The sequence below is a fragment of the Spermophilus citellus genome, assembly GCF_964194105.1.
Source record: "Spermophilus citellus genome assembly, chromosome: 16".
Classification (NCBI taxonomy): Eukaryota; Metazoa; Chordata; class Mammalia; order Rodentia; family Sciuridae; genus Spermophilus; species Spermophilus citellus.
In genome coordinates, this window is record NC_138196.1 from 47,530,503 (window position 1) to 47,558,363 (window position 27,861).

The following is a 27,861-nucleotide window of genomic DNA, read 5'->3' on the forward strand; positions in this document are numbered from 1 at the left end:
AACAGAACTCAGCAAAGCTGAATGTGTTAGGCAGCTCCCATCCTGGAAGTGAAGATAAAAGCATTACACACATATAAACACTGAGGCTAACCCCCTGTCCTAATTAAACTCAGTTTTTAGAGTGCTTGCTTATCATGCAAAAGGCTCTGGGTTTGATCCCCAGCCTGCAAACAAATAAAAAACAAGAGGGAGAATCAAAGCCTTACTGATTGACTGCAGTGTGAATTTCTATGCTCCTTCTAAAGGTTCTGATTAAGCAATGATTGTGTCAAGTGAAGAGAGACTAAAGCAGTATGATGGATTTCACAAGCCACACAGGAAACATTAGTTTCTTAGAGTAGTACTTCACGCTTTATAACAAGAATTCCAGTAAAGAAATGTCTGTAGTACTTTTAAGTGTGTACAGTTAACTGAAAAGTAAATCTATCAAGAATCTTAATTAATCTTGATGAAAGTAGATACAAATAATTTCACATAACCCAAGAACTCTGTAAAAGCACTGCCACTGAATATTTTATTCAGAAAAAACAAAAGGAGAAAGAAATAAAAATCCTGGTCATTTGCAGTATCTATCAGCTTTCAATTTGGCTCTCCTGTTTAAGACAAATAAAAATTAATTAATGTAAAACATACTTTATACAGTCACACTATTACTAAATATAAAACTCAAACTTAAGTGTCTGTGTTTTGTTTTGATTATATTACTACAATTATATATATAAAAATTTTACTAAAGCTTTACTTTTTAGCATTCTTTTTTTTAGAAAATAAAATGTAGTTTTATGCAATTTGTTTATTAATATTTAAGAAATATTGCCTAATGTCTTTTTCAAGTTATAACAGCAATTTTAATTACTTGAATTTAAGCCTTCCTAAATTCCTATTGGGTGCTCTGGTATATTTTTTATAAGAGATAAAGTTACAGGGCAAACAGCTTATTTTATTTTAGAGTCCACATCTTGAATACATTTTATACCTTTTTTGATTTCTCAGAACTATATACATATTAATTTGCTCATTGGAAAAAATTCTTATGACATTTACTGTTTTCAGGTAAGAATTCCACCCAATAGTTACCAAGAAATATATAATTATATACTACCTTTATCAGACAATGTAAAGAAAGGATGAGTAATTTTGCAACATAGAACTTGAATGAGCGATAGGAAATTACTAACTCTTCTATATGGCACATATTTGATTTATAGCTGCAAGCTCACAACTAAACCTCTCTACCTATTTTTATAGGTTGTAAACGTAGAGCACTATTTATTTAATTAGAAATATTAATGAACAGTTATTACTATGCTATGATAAATTCCCTGCACATTTCTGAATCTAAAATAAAATAGATCCAATTTCACTTATTTAATTTTTATACTTGAGTTATTTTAAAAATTCATCTATTTTTATCTCATTTTTAGGAACTTGTATTATTCTAATAGAATCCAGAGTTTTGATATTATTCAAACAACCTTCTAATTCTGGTAAGTAAATTTATGCAATAGTTTCAATCAACGCTGAATTTCTTACAATAAAGCATATAATACTTAGACTCTGGTTATCATTAATCAGATTTATGATGTCCTCTCTAGGTAATAATACTATATACATAAATTAGAGATAAATAAAAACTGAAAAATGAAAACTATGGTAGTTTAAAAAGTACAATGGATTTATACATGCCACTTCTTCTGGATACTGAAAACAATTGGAAATACATAAACATATATTTACCTGTCCAGAAGTGTCTCATGCAAAAATCCATCTTTTCGAGCCCGTTTAAGTATTTTGCTGTCTTCTTTACTTATTTTAAGCTTGTGGTCTTGGAAGCTCTGAAATTTTTTTCTGTAAAGAAAATGTCATCATTGAGAAGTATCTCAAATTTTGATTATACATGTTTACTGATGAAGTTGCTAATATCATTCAAGTTTTTCTCATTGAAAGAATCTAAGCATACTTAATAATTTAAGAGCTTCTAAACTACAAAATGACCTCTATGACTACCACCAAGAAGGACGTCATTTGGGAAATTCTGAAAAGTTCCTTCTTCCAGGAAATGTGGGCTGGAGTCCCCTGGGTTCTGAACATGAACAGCTCCTGGGTAACATCACAGAAATTCTTAAGGAACCAAGAGAAATGAGGAGGCCAAGGGACTTTAGCCTTGAGGACAATTAGAAAAACTGAAGCTGAGAGAAAAGCTTTTAGCTGAGTGCTTTGCTTTACAGTATTCATTATGCTGCCTCTTCTTGTCATTCAGCTGTTTTTACTTTAAAAGTTCCTTGAGAAGTGCTTCACTATCAGATCTGTGAATCTAAAAGAGAAGAATACATACACATAATTGATTTCACATTGTTTTACATTTCCTTTGTCTTCTTCTGGGATGTCATCTTTTTTCTTGGTTTCCCTTTCAGCACAGGACCTAATCTGGATATTGGAGAGATAAGAGCCCAATAGGTTATACATTCATCTTCACCATTGCTTACCCAATTTATTACACAAAGCACAAGGACATTCTGGGTGATTTCCTTTTTTTTTTTTTTTGTTAATAATAGTGCTAGAAAATAAAAATCAGGGCCTCCAGCAAGCGCTCTACCACTGAGCTACATTCCCAGCTTTCTAGGTGATTTTGTATGCAAAACAACATAATTAACTTAGGTATTAGACTGAAAAAAGGCTCTAGGGATGTGTTTTGGATTTATATGTGATTTATATAAAAAATTACCAAAATTACCATCATATGTTTCTCTAGAACTAACATTTGACTTTTCAAAGAATAAGATAAAATACTTAAGTTTTAAATGAGATTTCTGGCACTCAAAAGGCAGCAAAATTTCTAGTTCCCATACTATCTTTTAGGGGCTGTACTATTTCTCCATCAGCCAACTTCAAATGATGCAGTAAGAGTTAATGGTATTATTCTTGTCTAAAAAGGTTAGCACTGTTTTTCAAGGAAAAAAGAATACTAAAAGACTAAATTGACTGCTGTGAAATTAAGACCATCTGTCAAATGAAAGCGAATGTACAAAGAATCTAACACAAAGCATGTATAGATATTGGATAGATACTTATGGATTATGCTGGTACTAGAGAATATGACAATCATTTTTTATGCTTTATTTGTAAAGATTAAGGTCATTTTAGAAATGGCTCCCCCCATTTTTAGAGCCTTCCACTCTGGCTCTCCCCAACGTGTTAAAAACACCAAATTTTGTTGAGACAACCTGCAAACTGTGATTCCCAACAGATACAAATGAGGGGAGGTCCAGAATACTCAGTACTGAGATAGACACCAAGAAAAAGAGAAGTAATCTAAGAAGAAAATGGTAATTATTCTTTAGACACATCTTCATATGTGTTTGTCATTAAGATAAAGTGGATTTTTGAAAAAATTAAGGCTTTACTAAATGGCTTCATCTCCTTTGAGTTAACCACCTGATTCAGTTACAGGGCACTTTTATTTAGAATTTCACCTTGACATGAAAATGAGTGTGTAACTTTCACAAATAAAAGAAAGTAGGATTAGGGAATTTGCCTCACATAAGGAACTTTTATTTCCAGCTTAGTGACTGATAGGAAATTTTAAAAATGCCTTGTGTGTTTCATACTTCTCTTCACGTAAAGACAACATACTCATTCATATAAAGAACAAAAATTTGAGGGATAAAGCCCTAGAAGTTCTGCTATAACTATGCAGTGATTAGCTTCACAGATGGTCAAGTATTATTAAAACAACTTAGTAACCTTCTTATACATGTTGGTGCAAATATAATTTTGCACCACCTCTATGGGAATTAATCTTCAGATACACTTGCACATATACAAAATGATGCCCATTCATAATATTAAGTGCTACAACACTGTTTTTAAGAATAAAAGCCTGGAAACATCTCAAATTTCCCTCTATAAGAGAATGATTAAGTAAGTTAAAGTACATCTCTAAAATAGATCACTATGTAGTTATCAAAACAGAGAAAGAGGGAGAGGGGATGAAAAGAAAGGGCAGGAGAGAGAACTTTCTACACATATACTAATAGGAAAAATCTCTAAGATACAATATTAAGGGGAAATTTAAGGCATAAACTTACAAACATATTCATATATTTATAAAAAAAAACTTTAGGGGCTATTAAAAAATAGGGAGTAATAGGGACAGGGTAGATAGAGGTGAACACTGTAATTTTTATGACTTTATATACTGTTATTTAAAACCAAGCCTGAGGGCTGGGGCTGTAACTCAATGGCAGAGCGCTTGCTTTGCACATGGGTGGGTTCGATCCTCAGCATCACAAAACAATAAACAAAGAAAATAAAGGCATGCGGTCCATCTAAAACTATAAAAAATAAAAATAAAAACAAGCCTGAAAAGTGCAGTAATTTCTCTATCACATTGTGCAAAAAAGTCAGCAATTATGAGATTTATAATTAAAAATAAAATCTATCTGGAACATATTATAAAAAGCCATGATGTCTTTGAAGTGATAAGTCAATGTTGTACAGAGCTGTAGTCATATCACATATGTGACATGTATTAGTCTGTAGAAAAAAGTTAAAGTTATGATTACCTTTATCATTTCTTCTTCTCCTGCTGTTTTACTTTTTGCTTCTATATCTCCTGCTTCATTACATCTAATAAAGCAACTATTTGAGGCCAATAAAGCCATCTTCCCCTAAATAAAGCAAAATGGCACACAAAAAATATTAAGAGCTATGAGAATGCTGGCAAAAGAGTCTTTAGATTAAATTATTTTTTTTCTCCTTGATTTTAAAAGCAAAGTTATTTCTCAACTGGATTGGGGTTAAGAGTTTCAAAGTCACTAACTCAAGATTTAATTTTAGAGGGTAGAGAAATGAGTCTTACTTTTTGAGGGAATGTTGTGCTAATTTATGATCTTGAAAACCACAATTGGGTTCTATCTTGAATTTGTTATCCTATATAGCTGGTACTATCCAACTACTGAATTTCTCCTTCCCTTGATCTACTTGATGCCCACTGGTCCTTGCTATTCTTGCTGCAACTCTTTGCAATTTGTTTAGTCCCTGTATATTTTTGTTCAGTCTAGCCTTTGCTTGCTCCACTCTCCACTTACCACATTCTGTAATTTTTGGAAAAAATACATGATTTCTGTTAGGAAGATACTCCTGAATTATCCTGTTTCCCTAGTTGGAGACTCAAGATTGGCCATTATTTAAAGTCCTGGTTAGATAAAAGAGACTTATATCTAGGCCCCATGGGTGTACTTAAACTATAGTAGGCAAATGTACTACTGTTCTTTTTGTTGCACTATTGTGTTTGAGTTCTTTTGAAGATTACAAGTTCATATTGATCTTTTACAATTTAATGTAATTATATTATTGCATATTGCACCTGTTATTTTTATTTATTTTTAGAAAACATGCTTTCACTGACTATTTAAGACTTAATGATAGGGAGCTTTTATAAATGACCATGGCACTTACATCTTGAAAGACTGGTTCCCATTGTTCTCTTGGTCCAATTGCATCTGAACGACCAACAACAAGCCCATCTGAATTTATACCAAGGTATTTTCCATATCCAGATTTCAGTGCAATTCTTTGAATTAATTAAATAGATAAATGTTAAAAATTAAGAACGAACAATAAATATAGAAAATAAAAACAGCATATGAATATGTACCTGTGTATGTTTATATATTGAAATATGCAGACATTCAGATTAGACATAATTTCAGTGTTCAAAAGCTGTATGTGGCTTGTTGCTATCATATTGGATACTGTAATTTTATATACACAATATTACATTTTGCTTCTGAATATATGCATTATATAACATCTTACATTATATATTACATAACATTTTCTAAATGCACTATTCTATAAACGTGTTACTTTCAATACATTTAATGTTCTATTATAGGGGTATTAAAATTTATTTTTCTGCCATTATATGAAGTCCTATTAATATAGTTTTTGATTATGAAACTACTAATTTATCCTTAGGAGAGATTTCTAGAAAATGAGGTTATTGAATCAAAAGGTATCAACTTTAGGTACTGGGGTTGTGGCTCAGCAGAGGAGTGCTCGCCTAGCATATGTGAGGCCCTTGGTTCGGTCCTCAGCACCACATGAAAATAAATAAAATAAAGATATTATATCCAACTACAACAAAAAATAAATATTTTAAAAAGTATCAACTTTAAAGTTACCATGTTCTGTAAAGTTACTTTCTAGAAAAGGATGTATCTATCAACTTGTTTTCTCAAGTTACAACTTGTTTTTAATCATGGATTTTTTAAATACATTTTTTGTAAATGGAGACAATACCTTTATTTTACTTTTATGTGGTGCTGAGGATTGAACCCAGTGCCTCATGTATGCTAGGCAAGCACTCTACCACTGAGCCACAAACCCAGCCCTAATCATGAATTTTTTTTAAAATATCCTTTCTCTAAAAAAATACTTAAAAACATGATACGGAAAAAATAGAACCCTATTTAATTTGCATTACAATTATTGGTAAGAATGATGTATACATTTTTTTTTTTCATTTTTAATTTTTAAAATTATCTAGTTATATGCATGTCCATTCTTCTGTTGGGGGCTTATTGTTGGCCATTTTTCTTTTTTTTAATATTTACTTTTTAGTTGTAGTTGAACACAATACCTTTATTTTATTTATTTTTATGTGGTGCTGAGGATGGAACCCAGGGCCTTGCACATGCTAGGCGAGTGCTCTACCGCTGAGCCACAACCCCAGCCCCTGTTGGCCATTTTTCTATTAGGTCATTAGTATTAAGAAACTCATACATATGTACAAAGAGTAGGAACTGAATGCTTATTAAAGTTGTTGATCATTTGTGTGTTTATAATGTTTTTTGTTATGACAAAGTTTGCATTTTTCCTACCAGTTTCATTTTTAAAGTCTTTCACTAACTCATTACACTTTTAAAGAAAGTATAAAACTAATCATCTTAATAATTTTCCCCACAATTATGATTTCCAATTATTTTACCTTACTAGTCTCCTGTGATGCCAGAATTAACAAAGTAGTCATTTATAGGTTTATGACAATATAATGCAAATCATTATCATATTGATGTAACCAATTAACTAGAATATTAAAATTCAATTTTGGTATCTAATACCCATTCTGCACTTCTTTCTCACTGTGAGAAAAAAAAGACCAGCTCATGAAAGAATTATAAAAACAGTAAATAAAATATTCTTTGGGTTCTTTAGGATTAAGTAACATTCTATGCTGGTTTCAAAATACCCCTTTCTTTTATCCTCCTGTTTCTTGACTTCTGAGTAATAAATTTATATGCCACAGCATCAATGAACCAGGTTTTATGCTGTTTATTTTCTTCACATAATCTTTCCAACCTATTTTATTTGGTCTCTGGTAGCATTAATTTTTTATAAAATCATGTTTTATAAAAGTAAGTATTATATATTGTAAGAATTATAATATGTACTTTATACAGGTTGAACATCCCTACTCTGAAAACGTGAAGTGCTCCAAACTTCTCAATTATACACGTTACCACAGGTGGAAAAGTTTACAGTTGACCTCATGTAGCAAAATGTAAGAATACTAAAAGTATTGTATGAAATTATCTTTAGTCTATATATATAAGGGGTATATGAAATATAAATGAATTTTTTTGTTTACATGTCATTCTATGCCCAAGATATATATCTCATTATGTATGTGTATGTGTATAAAACTTTATATATAAATATAAAATTCAAAATCCCCCAAATCAGAAATCCAAAACACTTGGGCATTTTGAATACGGGACAACTAATCTATACCTGAAAGTTTCATTTTCCTCTTAAATAACAGTTAATACAAATCTAACTAAAAACTTAAACATATACTGGGTATATAAATAACATTTCTGAATGTCACAAAATCTACTTTTCAAAAAAGTTGCTTAATTGTAGGTCAACTCAAACTTACCTGGAATCAGACAATTTGACAGCAGTAAACTGCTCTGGAGGACTAGGACCCTCATCAACTATAGGAGAAAAGGATTGAAAATATTTAATATTTTTATATATATACACATACACACACGTAAAGATATTTTTTTGCTTTAAAACATTTTTCTCCTCTGAAAATTAAATCTAAGAAAAGATACTTGGGCACAATTGTGATAATATAGTGTCCACAGTATTATGATCTTGTTATCTTATCACTATACAGCTAATTTTACATACTTCCTAAGATATGTTGGCATGAGATTTATTTAATCACTTCCAAGATATTTTCTCTTTGTGTCTTAAAATACAATACATAAGTAAGCACTTAATATTTAAAATATTTACTTGTTCAAGGAATGACCATTCTGACCAAATGATACTACTCCTTTTTACACTTCAACCTCATTAATGTTTCCCCTGTATGCTAAAGAGAATGAGAAAATTTCCAGTTGCCAACTATACCCAGGCTACTTCTGGCAAAAGTCTGAAGAAAACAAATTTAAACTTTTGACTTAACAAGGTTTTCTTTTTTCTTCCCACTTAATATTTCAATTATTTATGTTGCTTTTGATTTCCACAGAAACTCTAGCATTATTTGCAATGTTTTCAAATGCTTATACTGGAAAGAGGAAATTGCCAATAATGGGTATACTAAGGATGGGAAAATGTGGAAGAATCCAGGGCAGTGACTCCATTCTTTTAGAATATGCTGAGGACTAGTTAAAATTTGGCCAAAGCGTATGAATGTCATAAAAACCGATATAATAAAGGCCTTTCCCTTTGAAAATTTTCATCAGCTACAAACCTTCTTTATGTGGTGCTCCCACTGTAAAAAGACCATTGTCAAGAGCATGAATGTAGGTTCCTTTATCCATTTCAATGGCAATGGTTCCTGAAATTTCACCAAAGTTGGATACTGTCCACCAGATTCCTAAAAAGTAAAATCCATATTGAAACTTAGGTTTGACACACATTTTTGTTCTTGTTATAACTTATTTTTAAAAGTTTTTGTTTTGCAGTTGTAAGAAATAATGCAGAGATCTTATTTATTCTTTACTCACTTTCCCCTAATGGTAATTAATGTCTTTCATAACTACTGTACAAGTCAAAGCTAGGAAATTGATAATGACATAATCTATACGCCTCATTCAGATTTCACCAGTAAATAAGCCCTTGTTTGTGTGTGTATGTAGGCAGATTCATGTAACTATCACCACTGTCAAGAGTAGGTTTTCTTTAAATCTAATCTTAGGTTTCAAACCAAATCCTTTTTTTTTTTTTTTTGGCAGGGGGTACTAGTGAGTAAACCCAAGGGTGCTTAACTACTGAGCAACATCCCCAGCCCTTTTTTAAAATTTTGAGACAGGGTCTAAGTTGCTTAGGGTCTAAGTTGCTGAGGCTAGCTTTGAACTTGCGATCCTCCTGCCTCAGTCTTCTGAGATGCTGGGATTACAGGAGTGTGCCACCATGCCTGGCTAAACATAATCTTTAAACAGGAATATATGTGAAGTTAAAAAATAGTTTAGAAAAAACAGTCTCATTCCAGAACCCCTCCAACCAACCAACCAACCAACCAACCAACCAACCAACCATCCATCCATCCATCCATGCCTGTTTTCCACTGGCAGTGTCTATTATGAACTGTTTCTTAGCCCTATACAAAAAGAGGTACTTTCCAGCACATATAGTAGTATCCTTTTTTGCAGGGCATACATTTCAAGAGTCTCAGCTGATGCCTGAACCTGTGGCTAGTACCAAATCCTATATATATATCTGTTTTTTCCTATGCATGTATACCTATGCTGAAGCCTAATTTATAAACTAGGTACAATATGAGGTTAAAACAACAACAAAAAAGAACAATTATAACAGTATACTGTAGGAAAGTTATATGAATATGATCTCTCTATCTCAAAATATCATTCTCCCCCCCCCCCACTCTCCTTTTTACTTAAAGGAAGAACTTTATAGCTTCTTCTTGGCATTTTCAACCTTTCGACATCATTACTCTTGTGCTTTGGGGTCATTATTAAGTAAAATAAGGGCTATGTAAACAACACTGTGATAGAATGACAATTACATCTGATAACCAAGTGGGCTACTACGGGAGATTCATATATTAGCCAGGAAGGTGGGAGATCTGATCATGTTATACCAGATAAAATGCATTTTAAAACTCATTACTTATTTCTGGAATTTTATCTTTAATAATTGGTTGACTATAGGTAATTAAAACCATAGAAAAAGAAACTATGGGACAAGGAAGTGGGGGGTCACTGTAGACTAAGATTTTAGATTAGAAACAAAATTAGTGGAATCTGTATCTATGAACACTAATGTTCACCAATAAAGTGTTAAAGTTAGAGTTCAATTATTTAAGCAATCATTGCAAAAGTTTATATATTTTTAAAAAATATTTTTTAGTTGTAGATGGACACAATACCTTTATTTATTTATCTTTATGTGGTGCTGAAGATTAAACCCAGTGCCTCATCAGACTCCCCAGCGCTCTACCACTGAGCCACAACCCCAGCTCCAAAGTTTATATTTTAATAGAACAAAAATGATCTCAAATCTTTCCTTGAAATTGTACTTTAGCTAGAGTAGAAAGAAACCAGTCATTAACTGTATATTAGACAGAATTAAGGAATTCTTATTAATTTTGCAAGGTTCTGATAATGGCACAGTGATATGTATAAAAAGAAGTACAAACCAGACAGGGGTAAAGAGGGGAACTTGACTGACTGACCTTATAAAAAATGTACATTTATGGGGGAATCCAAGATGTAAGGCTAGAGGGAGGCTTGGGATTCTAGTAGTGGGAATACTGTTTCTCTGTGAGTTATTAGAGGACCCCCAACAGCTGCTCCTGTGCAGGTCTCCAGACCTTAGCATCAGTGCAGGACTCCCTGGCGCTTGCCCACGCAGGCAGGCATCAGCCCCCGTGTGAGACCACCAGCTGCCCACCTGCCCAGGAATCCTGGCCGCTATTCCCACTCAGGATACCTGGCCACTGCCCACACGCAGGACCTCCGGCCGCCACTCCCATGTGGACCCCATCTATCAACGTGGGCCTCTCCTGGTTTCCTCCATCATGGGACCCTGCAACCACTGCCATGTCCCCTACACATGGTAGCTGGCACCTAGGGACACAGGACAGGGTCTGGAGAGAGCCACCAGCCATAACACTGCATGCACACCACAGAGTTGCATCTCTGAACATGGTGCCTAATGCCACCACCCAGCCCAACCCAATCTGACATCCCATCTCCGAAAGCAGCTACCTCCTTCTGAGGACACCTTTGTTGCCATCCTTAGTTGGGGCAAATCCCAGCTTGGGACAACTGTTGGGTCCTAGAAGCAATATCAAGGTATTTATAGTCCCCAACTACCCCCATCTCCCACAGCCACTAACCCAGCACAGTGCGTGCAGCTAGGTGGCTAGTCTGTAGCTTGCAAAGCCTGGCCCTGAACTGCCCAATACAAAACAGCTCTCTGTGGCAGGTGCGCAGCCTCCATAGTGTAGTCAACAAGACCTCAAAGAGAAAGGTTCGTTGGGATGTAGAAAGGGAGAGGGTGAGTGAGATACAGTTTAGAGACTAAATTAAAGACCAGGAATTGTGAGGTCTCTAGGTGCTATAAGGAGATAAGACCAGGCGCCTACATCACACCAACAGGCCTCAAAGAAGAGGCCTTGGGGTGCAGTCTTCTATCAGGACAGGCAATTGCTATACCCTACGTCCAGGAGCTCTACCCCCAAGACCAACCCTCTCACCCTAATAACTTTTACCATCCTGAGGATGGAGATACCAGCAAACAACAGAAAACCTCACCTACTGGATGAGAAGCGGGAAACATACTGAATTCCAACAAAAACAATCCTTATAAAAATTTCCTTGGACTTTTTTCTTTCTTTTCTCTCTCTTCTCCTGCCCTCATATCCCCAACATTTGTGAAACCATGTACTTTTCATGAATTGGCTACGAGTTCTGGGATGTCTGAATAGTATATTAGAGTTGTATTGCATATTATCTCCTAGTTTTACATTTTAAATTTTTCTTAATTTTTATTTGTTTTTTGTACTCAGTTGTCTTCACATTTACTTGTCTCCCCAAAATTACTTTCTTTTCTCCTGCTACTAGCCAACTTCTTTAGATTCTTCTTTCTAGCTTCCTAAGATCTAATAACACTCTATCATCACCCCCGACCTCCTTTAACATCTCATCCTACACCCCACCTCTGGTTCTCTCTTTGGCAACCATCAGAAACCGTAGACCCTTTAGCAAACCTACTGTTTATATTGTAGATAATAATTTCTGTATATTGTGACAAAACTGTAAACGTGTTAATAGCAGCTATTTGGATAAAGACTGTATAATGTTTGTATTGGAATCTGTTAATATTGTTCTCCCCCTTAAAGGAGAGGTATTGGAAGCCTGTAGGGACACTATAAGCCTATAAGGTAAAAACTGTAACACCTGGGATCTGCAGTGCTGGAAGGGAAGAGACACGAACAACATGAAAAAACAAATGTAGAAAGTGCCCCAAACAAACTAAGATACTACATTATTAGAATCCTTGGCCAGCAAAGCTGAAAACATGACAGAGAAGGAGTTCAGGATGTACATGATTAAAATGTTCTGTGAATTAAAGGATGATATAGGAGAGCAAATACAGACAGCAAAAGACCATTTCAATGAAGAGCTACATAAGCAAATACAGGAAGCAAAAGATTACTCCATAAGGAGATAGAGGTTCTGAAATAAAACCAAACAGAAATCCTTGAAATGAAGGAAACAATAAACCAAATTAAAATCTCAATAGAAAGCATCACCAACATACTAGACCACTTGGAAGACAGAACCTCAGATAATGAAGATAAAATATATAATCTTGAAAAGAATGTTGACCACACAGTGAAGATGGCAAGAAACCATGATTAGAACATTCAAGAGTTATGGGATAACATAAAAAGACCAAATTTAAGAATTATTTGGATAGAAGAAGGTACAGAATTACAAATCAAAGGAATGAACAATCTATTGAATGAAATAATATCAGATAATTTTCCAAACATGAAGAATGAATTGGAAAATCAAATACAAGGGCTTACAGGATGCCAAATGTACAAAACCACAACAGATCCACACCAAGGCACATTATAATGAAAATACCTAGTATCCAGAATAAGGAGAGAATTTTAAAAGCCACAAGAGAAAGGATATATGTAATATCAGATTACATATAGATCCAATTAGGATCTCTGTAGATTTTTTTCAACCAAGAGCCTGAAAGCTAGAAGGTCCTGCAACAACATATACCAAGCTCTGAAAGAAAATGGATGCCAACCATTCAAGAATCTTATATTTATGTAGTATGGGTGTCATATTATAATATCTTTGATTTATATAAAATTCTCCAAGGGAAAAAAATGTGTGGGTAGTGTATAAATGAAACAACATTGGCAAAATATTCATAATTACTATTGCTAAGGGGTATGGGTACACATGGGATTCATTATACTTTTCTATTGTTTTTAAAAATTTAGTTAATCACACTACATACAATTTACTATGCAGATAAACAGTTTAGGCTTCTTACAACTAATTTAAAACATTGGTAACATTTTAGCTATCACATGCTGTAATCAACTGAAAATAGATGTAAGACCAAAATGGAAAGGCTAACATTATAAAACTTTTAGGGGGAAAAAAGGGAAAATCTCCATGATATTGGTGTTTTTTTTTTTTTTTAAATTGTAGATGGACACAATAATAACTCTATTTATTTATTTTTATGTGGTGCTGAGAATTGAACCCAGAGCCTCACATGTGCTAGGCAAATGCTGTACCACTAAGCTACAAACCCAGCCCCATGATATTGATTTTGTACTGACTTTTTGCATATGATATCAAAAGCATAGGAAACAGAAGAAAAAATGTGATAAATCGACTTCCATAAAAATATCTTTTGCCCATCAAAGACTACTGTTTTTCTCTGTGTATGATATTGGAAATTAAACCCAAGGGCTCCCACATGCTAGGTAAGCATTCTACACTTAGCTACAACTCTAGCATTTTTTGTTTCTTTCTTTTTGAAACAGGTTCTTGCTAAGTTGTCCTTCAAGTAATCTCAAATTTGTGATTCTCTTGCCTCAGCTTTCTCAGAAGCTGGGATTTTAGGCATGGTAGGCTCAAACACTACTTTTAACACAATAATAAGGTAACCCACAGAATGGAGATTTGCAAAGGACATGGATGATAAGAATTTAATACCCAGAATATATGGAGTTTCTCCAAAATAACAACATAATTGAAAGGTGGCAAAAACATGCTTACATAGGAAAAGATGCTCAGCATCACTATTCACTAGGGAAATGCAAATAAAAACCATAACTGGATACCACTTCATACGAGTTAGGATGGTTTGTATTAAAACCAACCAACCAACCAGAAAAACAAGCACCACTGAAGATGTGGAAAAATTGAAATCCTGTGCACTGCTGGTGGGAAGGTAAAATGTTGCAGGTCCTATGGAAAAGAGTATGACAGTTACTCAAACAATTTAAAAAATAGGACTACTATACAACCTTGCAATTCTGCTTCTGAGTATATACCCCAAAGCATTGAAAACAGGGTCTTATAGAGATATCTGTATACCCAGGATCACAGCAGAATTACTCACAATAGTAAAAAAGTGGAGGCAACCCAAGTATCCATTGAGTGATGAATGACCAAACAAAATATGGGACATACATACAATGAAATATCATTCAGCCTTAAAAAGGAAGGACATTGTAACACATGCTACACATGTACAGATGAACCTTGAAGACATATTAAGTGAAAAAGTCAATTACAAAAACATAAGAAGTATGTGATTCTACTCATAGGAGGTTTTACTTAGAAAAATCAAAGGTAAGTAGAATGGTGGTTTCTAGGGACGAGGGAAAAGAGGTGTAATATTTAAGTGGCACAAAGTTTCAGCTTTCCAAGATGAAAAAGTTCTGGATATAGAGGGCACAGTTGGTTGCACAAGAATGTGAATATACTTAAAAATTATTGCAGTGTATATTTAAAAATGGTTAAAATAGCAAATTTTAAGCTATGTAAATTTTACCACAAAAAAATCTAATGGAAAGAAACAAAATTTTAGCTAGACTATTAGAAAGCAATAAAAAAAATTCAGTGATAATTTAGATGATAATTTGTTACTTATAGTTGTTAAAATGCTTCAATTAGAATCCTTATATATGGTCTTATGATCAGCATATCCTTCTTAAAAATGTAAGTTAATTATTTATTTATTTTTTTATATTTAGTATGCTCTAGGCCAGACTTTTTCTTTTTTTTTTTGGTGGTGCTGGGGATTGAACCCAAGTCCTCACAGACATGCTAGGCAAACACAACGCCAGTGAACTACACTTCCAGCCTATACTTATTAAGTGAAATAATTTTAATATAGTATCTCAATGGTAACTTGCAGAGGAAGACATTTTTGGCAGACAAGCTCTTCAAAATTTTCAACTCTGCCAAAGTAGAAAAATGATAAAATATATTCCTTATACAGTTTTGAACTGATAAAAGAGATGTCTTGAGCAGAAACCTGTTTTCTTCTTCTGAGATTTCCAGTGGCCTACATTCAAAGATGGAAGTATGCTTACAGGTTTAATGACTAAAGTAATGTAGCTCAATACATGCAGAAATTGCCCCAGAGATTTAGACTGCAAAAATGCAGTCTCTAAAGACACTAAGAACAGTTATCACTGAAGCTGCCCATCTCTAAGTCAGTTATAGCTTAAAGCTATGTTTATGTGCTACATTGAAGTTGAATCTCAGAATCCATTCCTACACTTTACTTACTACTTGTCCAAACAAAATGTAGAGACATGCTTAAAGCTATTTGCTTTTAAACCTTACATAGACTGTTAGATGTTGCTACAGTGCATTCTCATATCACATAACAAAGCTTGACATATAACTTTTTTATGTAATTGTTTAGAAAACAATATTTGTAATAATGTTTGTGATGGTAAGGACCAAATCTATGGTTTTTAAGAATATGTGGCACATGGGCTGGGGATGTGGCTCAAGCGGTAGCGCGCTCGCCTGGCATGCGTGCGGCCCGGGTTCGATCCTCAGCACCACATACCAACAAAGATGTTGTGTCCGCCGAGAACTAAAAAATAAATATAAAAAAAAAAAAAAGAAAAAAACATATTAAAAAAAAAAAAAGAATATGTGGCACATAGAAGGGACTGAATATATGCTTTCTAAATATCAAATGGATGGATGTCTTAGTATAAAAGTGATGCAGTTGATAACGTACTGTCATAGTCCCCACTCTTTCTATTATTAAGGCTACTAGAGACACTAAAGGATGGGTCTATACTTTGAGAGGTCTCACTCTGTGGTTAATCGACCTCCCAGTGGTGCTCACAGCCTTGTGCTTATGGCCACACAATTACCAATCCTTCTAAAGAGGTGAGAGAGATGAGAGGCTGTGGAACAGTTTATCTCACTTTCTTTTTTAAAATATGTTTTAGTTGACAATGGACTTTTATTTTTATTTACTTATTTATATGCAGTGCTGAGAATATGCCTCACACATGGTAGATAAGTACTCTACTATTGAGCCACAACCTCTGACTTTAGTTCCCAAGAAAAACAAGTTATGTAAGAGTTTGACAAACTATGCTATTAAAAAATTTGGTTACTTCCAACCCTGGTAGATCTCACTGAAATTGTTTCCTTACAGACATGCTCTTCTGTATTACTGTCCAGACTTGATATTTTCCATGTGAAAGGCAGAATATGCCAATCCATTCTGGTTTAGATCTTCCTTCATGGCCTGGTATGGAACCAACAGAACAGTTTTAAAACATTAAGTTTTCTTTCTTTTCCCCTTCAAAAATAGGTATATACCTACCTATAGATCAAGCTTGAAAAATCATGTGAAAGAAGGTAAGAGGACAAAAACAAGACACAAGACTTCCTCTTCCAGCCGAGACAGAGTAATTGGTACTGGACTTGTCCTTCCACCATGAACAACTAGGACATAGGACAGAATATGTGAGAAAACTGTTTTACAAGTATTGGAACAAAGGTGACGCAGTCCTGCTGTCTTGTAGAAAAGGAAAACACATGAGGTGAACCTAGCTATCATTTTGGTTTTCTGCCTAATGACAGTTTTGCAAACATAGGGCAGGTAGCTGAAGCTCCAGAAGAACCCCAAAATCCCACTGAGCTGAGACTTAGAGTCTGGAATTTACATAGCAAGATACTGTAGAAGAGGGAACTGCATAAAAGTGGGGACCCTAAAAAGTGTATATAAGGTTTCTCCATAGGTCTTCGGTCAAGGGCTGGGTAGGATTCACAAGGCTAGAAGAGAGACCATAGTTCCTGAGAACTGAATGGAGATATTGGAGAGAACAGGAAATTGGGAGACATGAGGATGGCTTCAACACATGAGTATACTTGGGCATTTAGTTAAAGCCCCATAAGGACCAATGCCTAAAGTAAATGCCACAATCTAGGCAGGCACAACCAAATAGCCCTAACAATTAAGAGCAAAATCAAAAAAACAACCAACCAACAAACAAATAACTACCAAACCTTACAGAAGCAAAAAATTATCAATGATTTAAACTAGACTTAAAGGTAAGGGACATTATCAGAAATAAAATAAACATTTTTATTAAGATAAATAGTTGATTTTACAAGGACGATTTAACAATCCTAAATGTATATACATCTTAAATAGAAATTTAAAATACTTCCAAGGAAAACTGAGAGAAGTAGACACATTGAGAATTGGAGTTACTTAGTAATTTGTAGAATTAGTTAAAAACCAGGAAAGATACAGAAGCTTTGAAAATCTACCCCATCCCCCAAATGATCTGACATTTAGAAAATATGTAATTGACATATGCAGAATATACTTTTTCAAGTATACTTGCAAATTCACAAAGGATGTATATTCTTAGATCATACTATGAACAAATTAGAAATCAGCAATAAGATATCTACTATATCTCTACATGGCAGAAATTAAATGCTATGTTTTCAAATAACCTATGGGTCAAAGGTAAAAAGTCATAAGATGATTAGAAAATATTACGAACTGAATAAAAATTATCATAAGTCAAAACTTGTGGGATATAGTTCAAGTTGTGGGAAGAGGTAAATTCCCACCTTAAGAAGCTATTAGACAAGAGCAAAGTAAACCAAAAGTAAATTAAAGAAGGGAATAAGTGAAATACAAAATAAATAAAGAGTACAGAAAATAATAGAATATCAACTTTATAAAAATCAACAAATTAGTAAACCTGTAGCTAGATTGATACAAGGAAAAAATAGCAATATGAGGAATGAGGAAAATACATTATGAATTCTACAAACCCTATAAAGATAAGGAAATACTCTGAACAGTTTAATGTCCATAAATTCAATGACTTGGATCAAAAATTTTTATTTTTTTTAAGTTTTTTAAGTGGTAGATGGACACAATACCTTTATTTTATTTATTTTTATGTAGTGCTGAGGCTCAAACCCATTGCCTTACTAATGCTAGGCAAGCACTCTACCACTGAGCTACAACCCCAGCCCCCAAACTTTCTTAAGTGATGTGTAATAATAAAATGATAAATATAAAATTTAATTCAAAAATTAAAAATTCCCATAAGGACTAAAATCAAAAAACCCTCGTTGGTGTAGATAATATCACAAGTGAATTCTATCAAACATCTGAAGAAGAAATCTTATACACTATACCAAACCAAATATACTCTGAGAAAAAGGAAATAAAAGTCTAATCTCTCTCAACACAAATACAAAAATAATTTTAAAAATATTAGAAATCAAATCTAGCAAAATACAAAATACAAAGGGCTATACACCACAACCATATGGGGTTTAACTCAGGAATGTGAAGAGAGGTCACAAGTTGAAAATGAAATCAAAGTAATTCACTGGCAGAATAAATGAAGAAAACATGCACAACATGTCAACACATGCAGAAAAGAGCACCTGACAGAATCGAACACCTTTATGATAAAAATCCCAGGATATGCCAGGCATGGTAGTGCACACCTGTAATGGGGGATGGGGGGGGGGGCACTGGCAGGAGAATAGTGAGTTCAAACCCAGTCTCAGCAATTTAGTGAGACCCTGTCTCTAACAAAATATAAAAAAGGGCTGGGGATGTGGCTTGGTGGTTATGCATCCTGGGTTCAATTCCTGGTACCAGAAAAACAAAACAAAAAAACAATCCAAAGACACTGACCAAGTGCAGAGGTCACGCTTATAATCCCAGCTACTCAGGAGGCTGAAGCAAGAGAATTGCAAGTCTGATGTCAGCCTGGATAACACTGTGAACCTCTACCTCAAATATTAAAAATAAAAAGGGTTGGGCTGGGGATGTGGCTTAAGCGTAGCACGCTTGCCTGGCATGCGTGTGGCACTGAGTTCGATCCTCAGCACCACATACAAATAAAGGTGTTGTGTCTGCCGAAAACTAAACAATAAATATTAAAAAAAAAATTTCTCTCTCTCTCTCTTAAGAAAAGGGTTGGGGGGCTGGGGAATGTGGCTCAAGTGGTAGCGCGCTCGCCTGGCATGCGTGCGGCCCGGGTTCGAACCTCAGCACCACATACAAAGATGTTGTGTTCGCCCGCTGAGAACTAAAATAAATAAATAAATATTTAAAAAAAAAAAAAAAGGGTTGGGGATGTAGCTCAGCGGTAGAGTGCTTGCCTAGCATGCAGGAGACCATGGGTTCAATCTCCAGTATTGCAAAAAAAACCCCAAACATCTCCCAGGATGCTAAATGATGCTAATTTTGATAAAGGAAATCTAAGAAAATCTTACAGCTAAATCATATTATATGGGGGACGACTACTAAAAGCTTTCTAAGACTGAGAACAAAGCAATTATGATTATTCTTATCACTTTTGTTCAACGTTACAGAAGTCCTGTATAGAATAAAAAAGCAATAAAGAGAAATAAAACATAATAAAGATTGGAAAGGAAGAAGTAAAGCTATAGGGCTAGGATTGTGGCTTAGTGGTAGAGTGCTTGCCTAGCATGTGTGAGGCACTGGGTTTGATTCTCAGCATCACATACAAATAAATAAAATAAAAAATTTCATCAATAATTAATAAAAACATTTTAAAAAGAAGTAAAGCTATAGTCACAGGAAATATGGGTGCATACTTCTTGGTTCTTTACATAGTAAACAAACAAAATCAATAAAATTAATAAGGGAATTTTATGTCTCCAGCTATAAGGCTTGATATATAGATAAACTGATTGTATATCAAATAATGACAGCAAACAAAGAAAATTTAAAAATTCAATTTATAAAAATTTATAAAATATTTAATAAAAAATTTTGAAAAGACATGAGAAGACTATAACATTGAAAACTAAAATTATTTAGCTTCTATATCGCTAAGGTGTTGATGCTATCCAAATGATATGAATTTAATACAATTCTTCCAGAAAATCAAGTGGATTTTAATGTAGAAAGTAATAAATTGATCCTAAAATTTATATGAAAGTATAAGTGACTTGGGATAGTTAATCTTGAAAAAAGATGTAAAAACTTGCAGGACTCACTAGTTGATCTCACAATTTTATGAAGTTACAGTAATGACATCAATTGAAGAGAAAAATATGTCAATGAAGCAAGAGTTAAGAAACAAATATATATGGGGCTGGGGTTGTAGCTCAATGGTAGAGCACTTGCCTAGCATGTGTTAGGCACTGGGTTCAATCCTCAGCACCACGTAAAAAAGCAATAAAAACAAAACAAACAAAAAACAAAATAAAGGTATTGTGTTCATCTACAACTAAAAAAATTTTTTTAAAAAAGCAAATACATAGAGATTCAATTGATTTTAAACAGATATACCAAAGCAGTTTCATGAGGAAAGTCTATTTTACAATGGGGCTGAAGAAAAACATTATCCATGTGGGGAAAGGGAACGCTTGACACCCTCTCACACTATGTCAAAAATTAATTTGAAACGGATAATAGAGCTAATGTAAAAACTAAAAATGCCTATTGAAAAGCAAAAGTAGATGAATTTTTCATAACCTTAGAGTAAGCAAAATATTTCTTAGAACAGAGGTAAGGATGTAACTATAAAAGAAAAACCAAACAAAACAAAACTGAGCTTTAGAAAAACTAAAAACTTCTCACCAAAAATAACAAATATAGCTGGGCACGGTGGTGCCTTCCTGTAATCCCAGCGGCTCAGGAGGCTGAGACAGGAGTATTGCGAGTTCATCAATGGTGGGGTGCTAAGCAACTCAGTGAGACCCTGTCTCTAAATAAAATACAAAACAAAGTTGAGGATGTGGCTCAGTGGCCAGTGCCCCCGACTTCAATCTCTGGTACCTCCCCACCACAAAACAAAAAACAAAGACAAAACAAAACACCAAGAAGAAAACGAAAAGTTGCATGACTGGGAGAAAAGACTGATAATACCATCAACTGCTGGCCAGGATGTGGAGCAACAGGGACTTCTGGGACTTTCACTCATTCTTGGTGGGAGGATAAAGTAGCACCAATTCAGGAAATCTGGGGTGGTTTCTTTTTATAGTTAAATATTCACCTTTGAACACAGTAATTCCACAACTACAAGTATTCCCAACATATTTACCCTAGTTTTAGAATTGCTGATTTGTTCTTTCCAAAAAATGTGCAATTTTCCAGAACTATACCATTTCCTACTTTTACATAGACTTAAAGCAGTCATAAATTAAGAAAAGCCAGAATATAACTTGCCACATTGTAAAAGTAAAGAAATTTCTTCTTAAGTACAGGTATGGAGAGGATAAAACAACTAGACAGAGAATTGGCTCATAAATGTGTTTGGGTCCGTTTATTTTCAGTACTACCTACAGGATACCTACATATTCTATTCTGTTTAATTATGAGTTTCATTTTACTGCTTACAAAATAATTATTTTTTACTACGATTATACTTCCTTGAGAGACAAATTACTGACTTCTACAAATAAACTGCATAGATGTTCAAAGAAAATAATTTGGTTAAATAAACTTATCTACAGTAGGCCTTTAAAATGATGGATAAGAAGCTTTGCCTACTAAGGAGTTTAAAGGTGCCTACTAAATCCAAGAGTCACACTTCCTCTCTCCTGCACATTGTTCTGATGATGAAGAAAAAGCATCAGTGACATCTACGGGGCTCACAAATATGAGGAATCTTCAACTCTAAGTATACATGAGCACTTTCAGACAAAAATTAATAGGTCATAAATTTCTATCTAGGAAATTATTTTAAATGGAATCTTAACAAATGTTAAGTTTTCTCAGAATAAAGTACTGAAATGACCCACCAACAATATCAAGTTGGGTTTTTTCATCATCTTCTCTCTTTCTCTTCTTATCTTTGCTTTTTTTCTTCTTACTATGGGAGAAAAGTATGATAAATGAGTTTAGGCATATTGTTTTGGGTGTTAAATGTCACTAGATATAAGCATAGAAAAGTCTTAAAACTGTACATAAGGCCTTTTATCCCGTCACTTCTTAGCTCTATAATTTCAATATTATAAAAAGGTGAATTTTATGGCATACAAAATAATCTCAATAATAAAAAACAAGGGTGATTAAAAAAAGTTAATATGCTGTGCTTAGAACAATCCTTGGCACACAGCGCTACACAGATGCTAATTACAATTGATAATTATGAAAACTATAAAACACATTTGTTTGCCTTTTAACTATAAAGGAAGTTTACAGAAGTTAACTCCCCTCTCCTCCCTGCTGAGTTAGACAGTAAAAGTTTCAAAGATAAGAAGATTTAGGGTAAATTTTTCATAATAAACAGGCCCCTAGCAAGAGTTCTCAAGGCAGTGACTTCAGTTAGCTCCTTGACACACTTTCCTTTTTACCTAAAAATGCCCCAAATTCTGTTTATCACTCAGATTAGGAGTAAATGCTCAACATTTGTATAATAATCAAGCAGACAAATCTACCGGTTCAAAAAACAAATGCAGATATGAATGGACATGTGTCTTTCCCTACACAGTTAATAACCATAAATCATCATTAAAACCTCCTTTCATTTGGCTCTATTTATTTCTTTGGTCACATGTCATATCATTTAATCCTCATAATTCTTTACCAGTATCAACAAATACAAGGAAACTCAGATTTTAATCAATTTGCCACTAATTACAAACTCCATAATCCGTGCATTCCCCATTTGAGCTCACATCTCTATCAAAACCAATATCCTTAATTACTGTGTAACTCAGCCCAGTTTCCCCTAGCATATTACGTGGCAAACAATCATGAATCTTTTCCTTTATTAAATTATTTATTCTATTTTATTATACATGGTGGCAGAATGCAATTCATTTCATATTACACACAGAGCACAATTTTTCAAGTTACTGGTTGTACACAAACAATTATGAATTTTTACGGGGAAGGGAGGCAAAGGTGAAAACTAATTTCTCCTAAAAGCCAGTTATCATTATGACATACGGGAACAGATTAGCGCAGTCCCATCATACAGAGGTCGGAAGGAGGCCTCCGGGACTCTAACATGACGCTCCTGGGCTACAGGTCTCCACTTTTCCCGTCTTTTTTTCCGGGACGCTACAGCTTGGTCGCCTCTCTGCCAACTGTCTGCCCCCAGCTCTGCACAAGTGCCGCGAACTGAGTCGCAGCCTCTGTACAGCTCAGGGGGCTAAAAAGACAGAACTCTAGGACTTCGAAAGGACTCGCCCGCCGCGGGGACGCGACAGAAAAACCGAGAAGCCTCCTGCCCAAGCTTCGGGGTCTCACCTCTTAGCCTTCGTTCCCTTCAGCACAAGTTTGGTGGACTTCACGTAGGAGTATTCGGCCATGGTTCTGACAAGGCTTCTGTACCAATTAGTGAGACCTGGCTCAGGAAAAAATTGCTTAGACTGTAAGAAAAAGGTGGAGCAGAAGCAAAAGTAAGCACTCCGTGAGAACTTTCGAACCCGCTACAGTCAAACTCGTACTGCGGGATACCCTCTACGTTTACACCGGAACACTGACTTTCGGAGAGGAAAATCTGCTTCCTGTTTCCTGTCGGGGGAGCTACGGCAGCTGCAGAGGACCTAACTACATCAGCATTCCTTTGCGCCCTCTGGTGGAATTCCCGGATGTTAGGGCTTTTATACTTTCTTTCTCCTCTATGCCCCGCCTTGAGGCAACCATCCTCTAGTAGATGCCGGCAGTCTCACAGCTGTCGTAAGCTCCTCCTGCTACTGAGCCAGTCTCATGCTAGGTTTCAGGAGTTAAGTGATGAACCAGAGGGTAGAGTGACTCAATTAGCCCTCCCCGTGCACTGAACACAGTTTTAGTGAATTTCGTACAACTGGTCTGAACCTTATGTAGACCTCGCAGTTTGTATATTTACATAACCTCTGCTCTTTCCCCGCCAGAAAACTGGGAACAAAGTATGTATGCGCATGTCAAAATAAATCCTTTCCATGGGTCTTACTGGCACTGCATGGGGCCTGTGCTAAGATTTTAGAATACAGTTCTTTTTTTGACAACTCTCCTCTACATTCAGCCTGCTTTTGGTCATTATTTATTACCTTCAGATAATTAAAAAATGTATTTGTCCAAATTTTAATTTAATTTAATGTTTTTTTGCAAGAGAGTTAGCCTAGTAAAAGTTACTCCATCATAACTGACTCTCCACTTATTGTTTTTTTGCTCAATCAAGGACCTGGGATTTCCTAGATATAGATAAAAAACTCTGACATCATAAATAAAGAAATAATTAAAATAAATATATTCCTACACAACGAACATTCAGAAAATATGCTTGAATTCTTAAAATGGAATCATCAAACCAGATTGCCCAGTATCCATTCAAATACACAGGTAGAGTTCCTATTTGGTCCTTGTGTAGATTGATGAGTCCATGGTTTATCTTCAGTTAATCTTTGAAGGAACTATAACCCTATGCTAACTTCCTACGATTAAGAATGTGCTGCTTAATACTACATTTTATTGGCCAAATTATTATAATGTGATAGTTTTCATGCTGTGATAAAAAAAATAAAAAATGTCTCTCTTTTATGATAGTGCTACTATCACCGGAAGAAGCTCAATGCACATAAGCTCCATTATAATTTTAGGCTTTCAAATGTTGCAATTCACTCATTTAATGTAAAGATTAGAAACAAAATGAGGAAAAGAGTGACATCATACCTTTATTATCCCTTTCCTTACTTATTTCCAGTTTTTAAGAAAGCACATGTTTAATTATGGGAATATGATGGTATTAAGGCACATTTTTCCTTTTGATATTTCTTGTGCTTATAATACTGCATGCAGCAAAACCTCTGGTGGAAGGCTGCTCTTAAATTTTACTGAGGCTTATTTTCTGTGATGGAACAAAATAAACCTCCTTTCCATTTAGTCTGTTTCAACACTGCCTCATATTTCATAAAATACAAGTTTTATTTTCAGAGTGTGATGTGAGGACTTACAAATTAAAATCTGCAGGTGGTTGTTTTTCTTACAGTGTTTTGCAAACCTAATGAGGTTTTGCAATCCTGAATGCTGCTACTAGAGAAGAAACGACAACAGTACTTGTGTTTATTTTTCCATCATACAATTTCCTAATTCCAATCCTTGGTAATAAGTGAAACTACAAGGAAGGGAACAAAAAGAAGAGAGCACATCTCTTTATTTCTTTTTTGTTTTTAATTTTTGTACTTGTAAATGGACAGCATGCCTTTATTTATTTATTTATTTATTTATTTTTGCTTATTTTTATGTGGTACTGAGGATTGAACCCAGTGCCTCACACGTGCAAGGCAAGTGCTCTGCCACTGAGCTACAGCTCCAGCCGTCTTTATTTCTTAAAAGGGAGAAACTTAAATATAAGTATACTCCAAGGTAAGCAATTTTTGACTTCTCACCCCAGTCTCCTGAATGCCACCTAATAAAGTTGACCGATAAGCTGACAGTGACTGTGTAGCTGCAATCACACAGAAAAAGGTACTAGATTTAAGTTTCTAATCTCTCATGTATTCTTTTCCTTTGTTATCCTTTATGTGTGAGTAACAAAATGTTATTCCCTATCTTCTTATCCTGCTGCTAAATATGTTCCTCATATTTTTTGAAACTGACAACCAAAAAATACCCAAAGATACACTTAGGCTCAGGAGAAACTGAAGTTATGATAATTGCACTTAAGACCAAGCACGTATTTAGTCTGAGGTTACTTGTATATGTAACAGTTATCCGAAGCTATGGTGACTCTTTTGGAAATGACCAGTTGAGCCTATACCAGCCTAGGCTCTTCCATAGTTCCTCAGTCCCATAATGCTATTTTAGATCAGTTTTATTAAAGTATTCTTTCCTCTTGTTCTTTAGGGAAATAATTTCTGTAAATTCCTACAGAAACAGAAGCTTTTTGCATGTTCTCTTGTTCTTCATTTTTTTGTCCCCAAATCCTCTCTTGAGGACTTTTTATATATCCCATCACTGCCTCTCAACCTCTCTACCTATTGTTACCCCATTTTCCTTATTTGTATTACTTTTGACTCTTCCATGAAAATGTCCCTCTCTTTTTTTTTTCCAACAAGAATTTAGCTCTCATTCCAATGTATGAAAAGTTGGAGAATCATGTACTGTGACCCCAAGTATCAGTTTTGGAACTTTTCACTGTCCCCACCCATCAACTCAGGCTTTGAAGAACCTACATTCACACCCATCACCACTGCAATTGATTTGCTTTTCATTAGTGTGCTGGACCCACCTGAAACCTGCTCATTGTGTTCCTCTTCACTTCTCCCACTCTCAATTTCAGTGACTTAAGCATCTACAGTAATGTGACCTTACATCTACCTGCCTTAAAATTCTGTTTCTCAGCTTAGCTGATCTTTTACTCCACCTTAAATTAGTTCCAGGCTAACTACGGAACACATTTTGCCTTTGCTCCATCTTGGCAGTTTGTATTTTATGTCTAATTTATTTATTCATTTATGCAGTACTGGGGATTGAACCCTGGGCCTCATACATACCAGGCAAGTTCTCTACTGCTGAGCTACATCCTCACTCCTTTTAATTTCATTTTTGAGACAGCGTCTTGCAAAGTTGCCCAAGCTGAACTTGAATTTGTAATCCTCCTGCCTGAGCCTTCTGAATTCTAGAATTACTGTGTCACTGGGCCTGGCATGTTACTAGCTTTTAAACATGTAGTATTATTTAATAGTTATAAAGAGTTCATAGTGTATAAGCTAACATTTTCAATACAATAATATTTAAAAAAAATTTTTTTAGTTGTTAATAGACCTTTATTTTATTTATTTATATGTGGTGCTGAGAATTGACCCTAGTGCCTCATACATGCCAGGCAATTATGCTACTGCTGAGCCCCAGCCCCAACCCCAATAATATTTTCTTATATAAAATGTAAATATTACATCTAAGAAATTTCACATCATACCCAGTTCCAACTGTGCAGTACCCTCAGTTTGTTCTTTAATATTTAAAATATTACTGGTCTATTTGTCATATGGTATGATTAAGAAATAAAGGATGCATAGTCATCTCACATGTCTCAGGACACTTTCTACACTTCCCTCAGCTCTTCTGCCCATCCCCATTGTTGTAACTTATACCCACAAGTTAAGAGGATTGACACTAGAGTGTCACAAGTTAAATAATAAATTCATTGATTTCCATTTTTCTTCTCATATTTCTCATCTCACATCAAACCCAAAAATAGGAGGGTTTCACTTTGAATTAAAAAAAAAACCATGGCTTCCATTTTCATCAATATGGTGGATTAGATACCATGAAACCACTAATTTACTGGACAAAATATTTTAAAATATTACTTAAACACTAGTAATTTGGCACAAA

The 27,861-nt window shown here is 34.7% G+C and overlaps 1 protein-coding gene across 1 annotated transcript; it reads right to left on the bottom strand.

Moving 5' to 3' along the window:
* Positions 1-487: 487 nt before the first annotated feature.
* Positions 488-24,040, bottom strand: FRG1 (FSHD region gene 1). Its single transcript, XM_081269433.1, has 9 exons — positions 23,791-24,040; positions 22,335-22,405; positions 8,774-8,899; positions 7,946-8,003; positions 5,461-5,575; positions 4,566-4,670; positions 2,336-2,427; positions 1,738-1,848; positions 488-593 (listed from the first exon to the last, which is right to left on the bottom strand). Exons 1-9 carry the CDS (start codon positions 23,850-23,852, stop codon positions 557-559), a joined length of 777 nt encoding a protein of 258 aa, XP_081125559.1. The 5' UTR covers positions 23,853-24,040; the 3' UTR covers positions 488-556.
* Positions 24,041-27,861: the final 3,821 nt, after the last annotated feature.

Excerpts from the sequence above, each read along its gene's own strand:
- FRG1 (XM_081269433.1), bottom strand. The coding sequence starts at position 23,852 with ATGGCCGAATACTCCTACGTGAAGTCCACCAAACTTGTGCTGAAGGGA. Across the intron at positions 8,004-8,773 it reads GGGAGCACCACATAAAGAAG|TTGATGAGGGTCCTAGTCCT; the intron begins GTTTGTAGCTGA and ends TTTCTCCTATAG. Across the intron at positions 4,671-5,460 it reads GGGAACCAGTCTTTCAAGAT|GGGAAGATGGCTTTATTGGC; the intron begins GTAAGTGCCATG and ends TGCTTTATTTAG.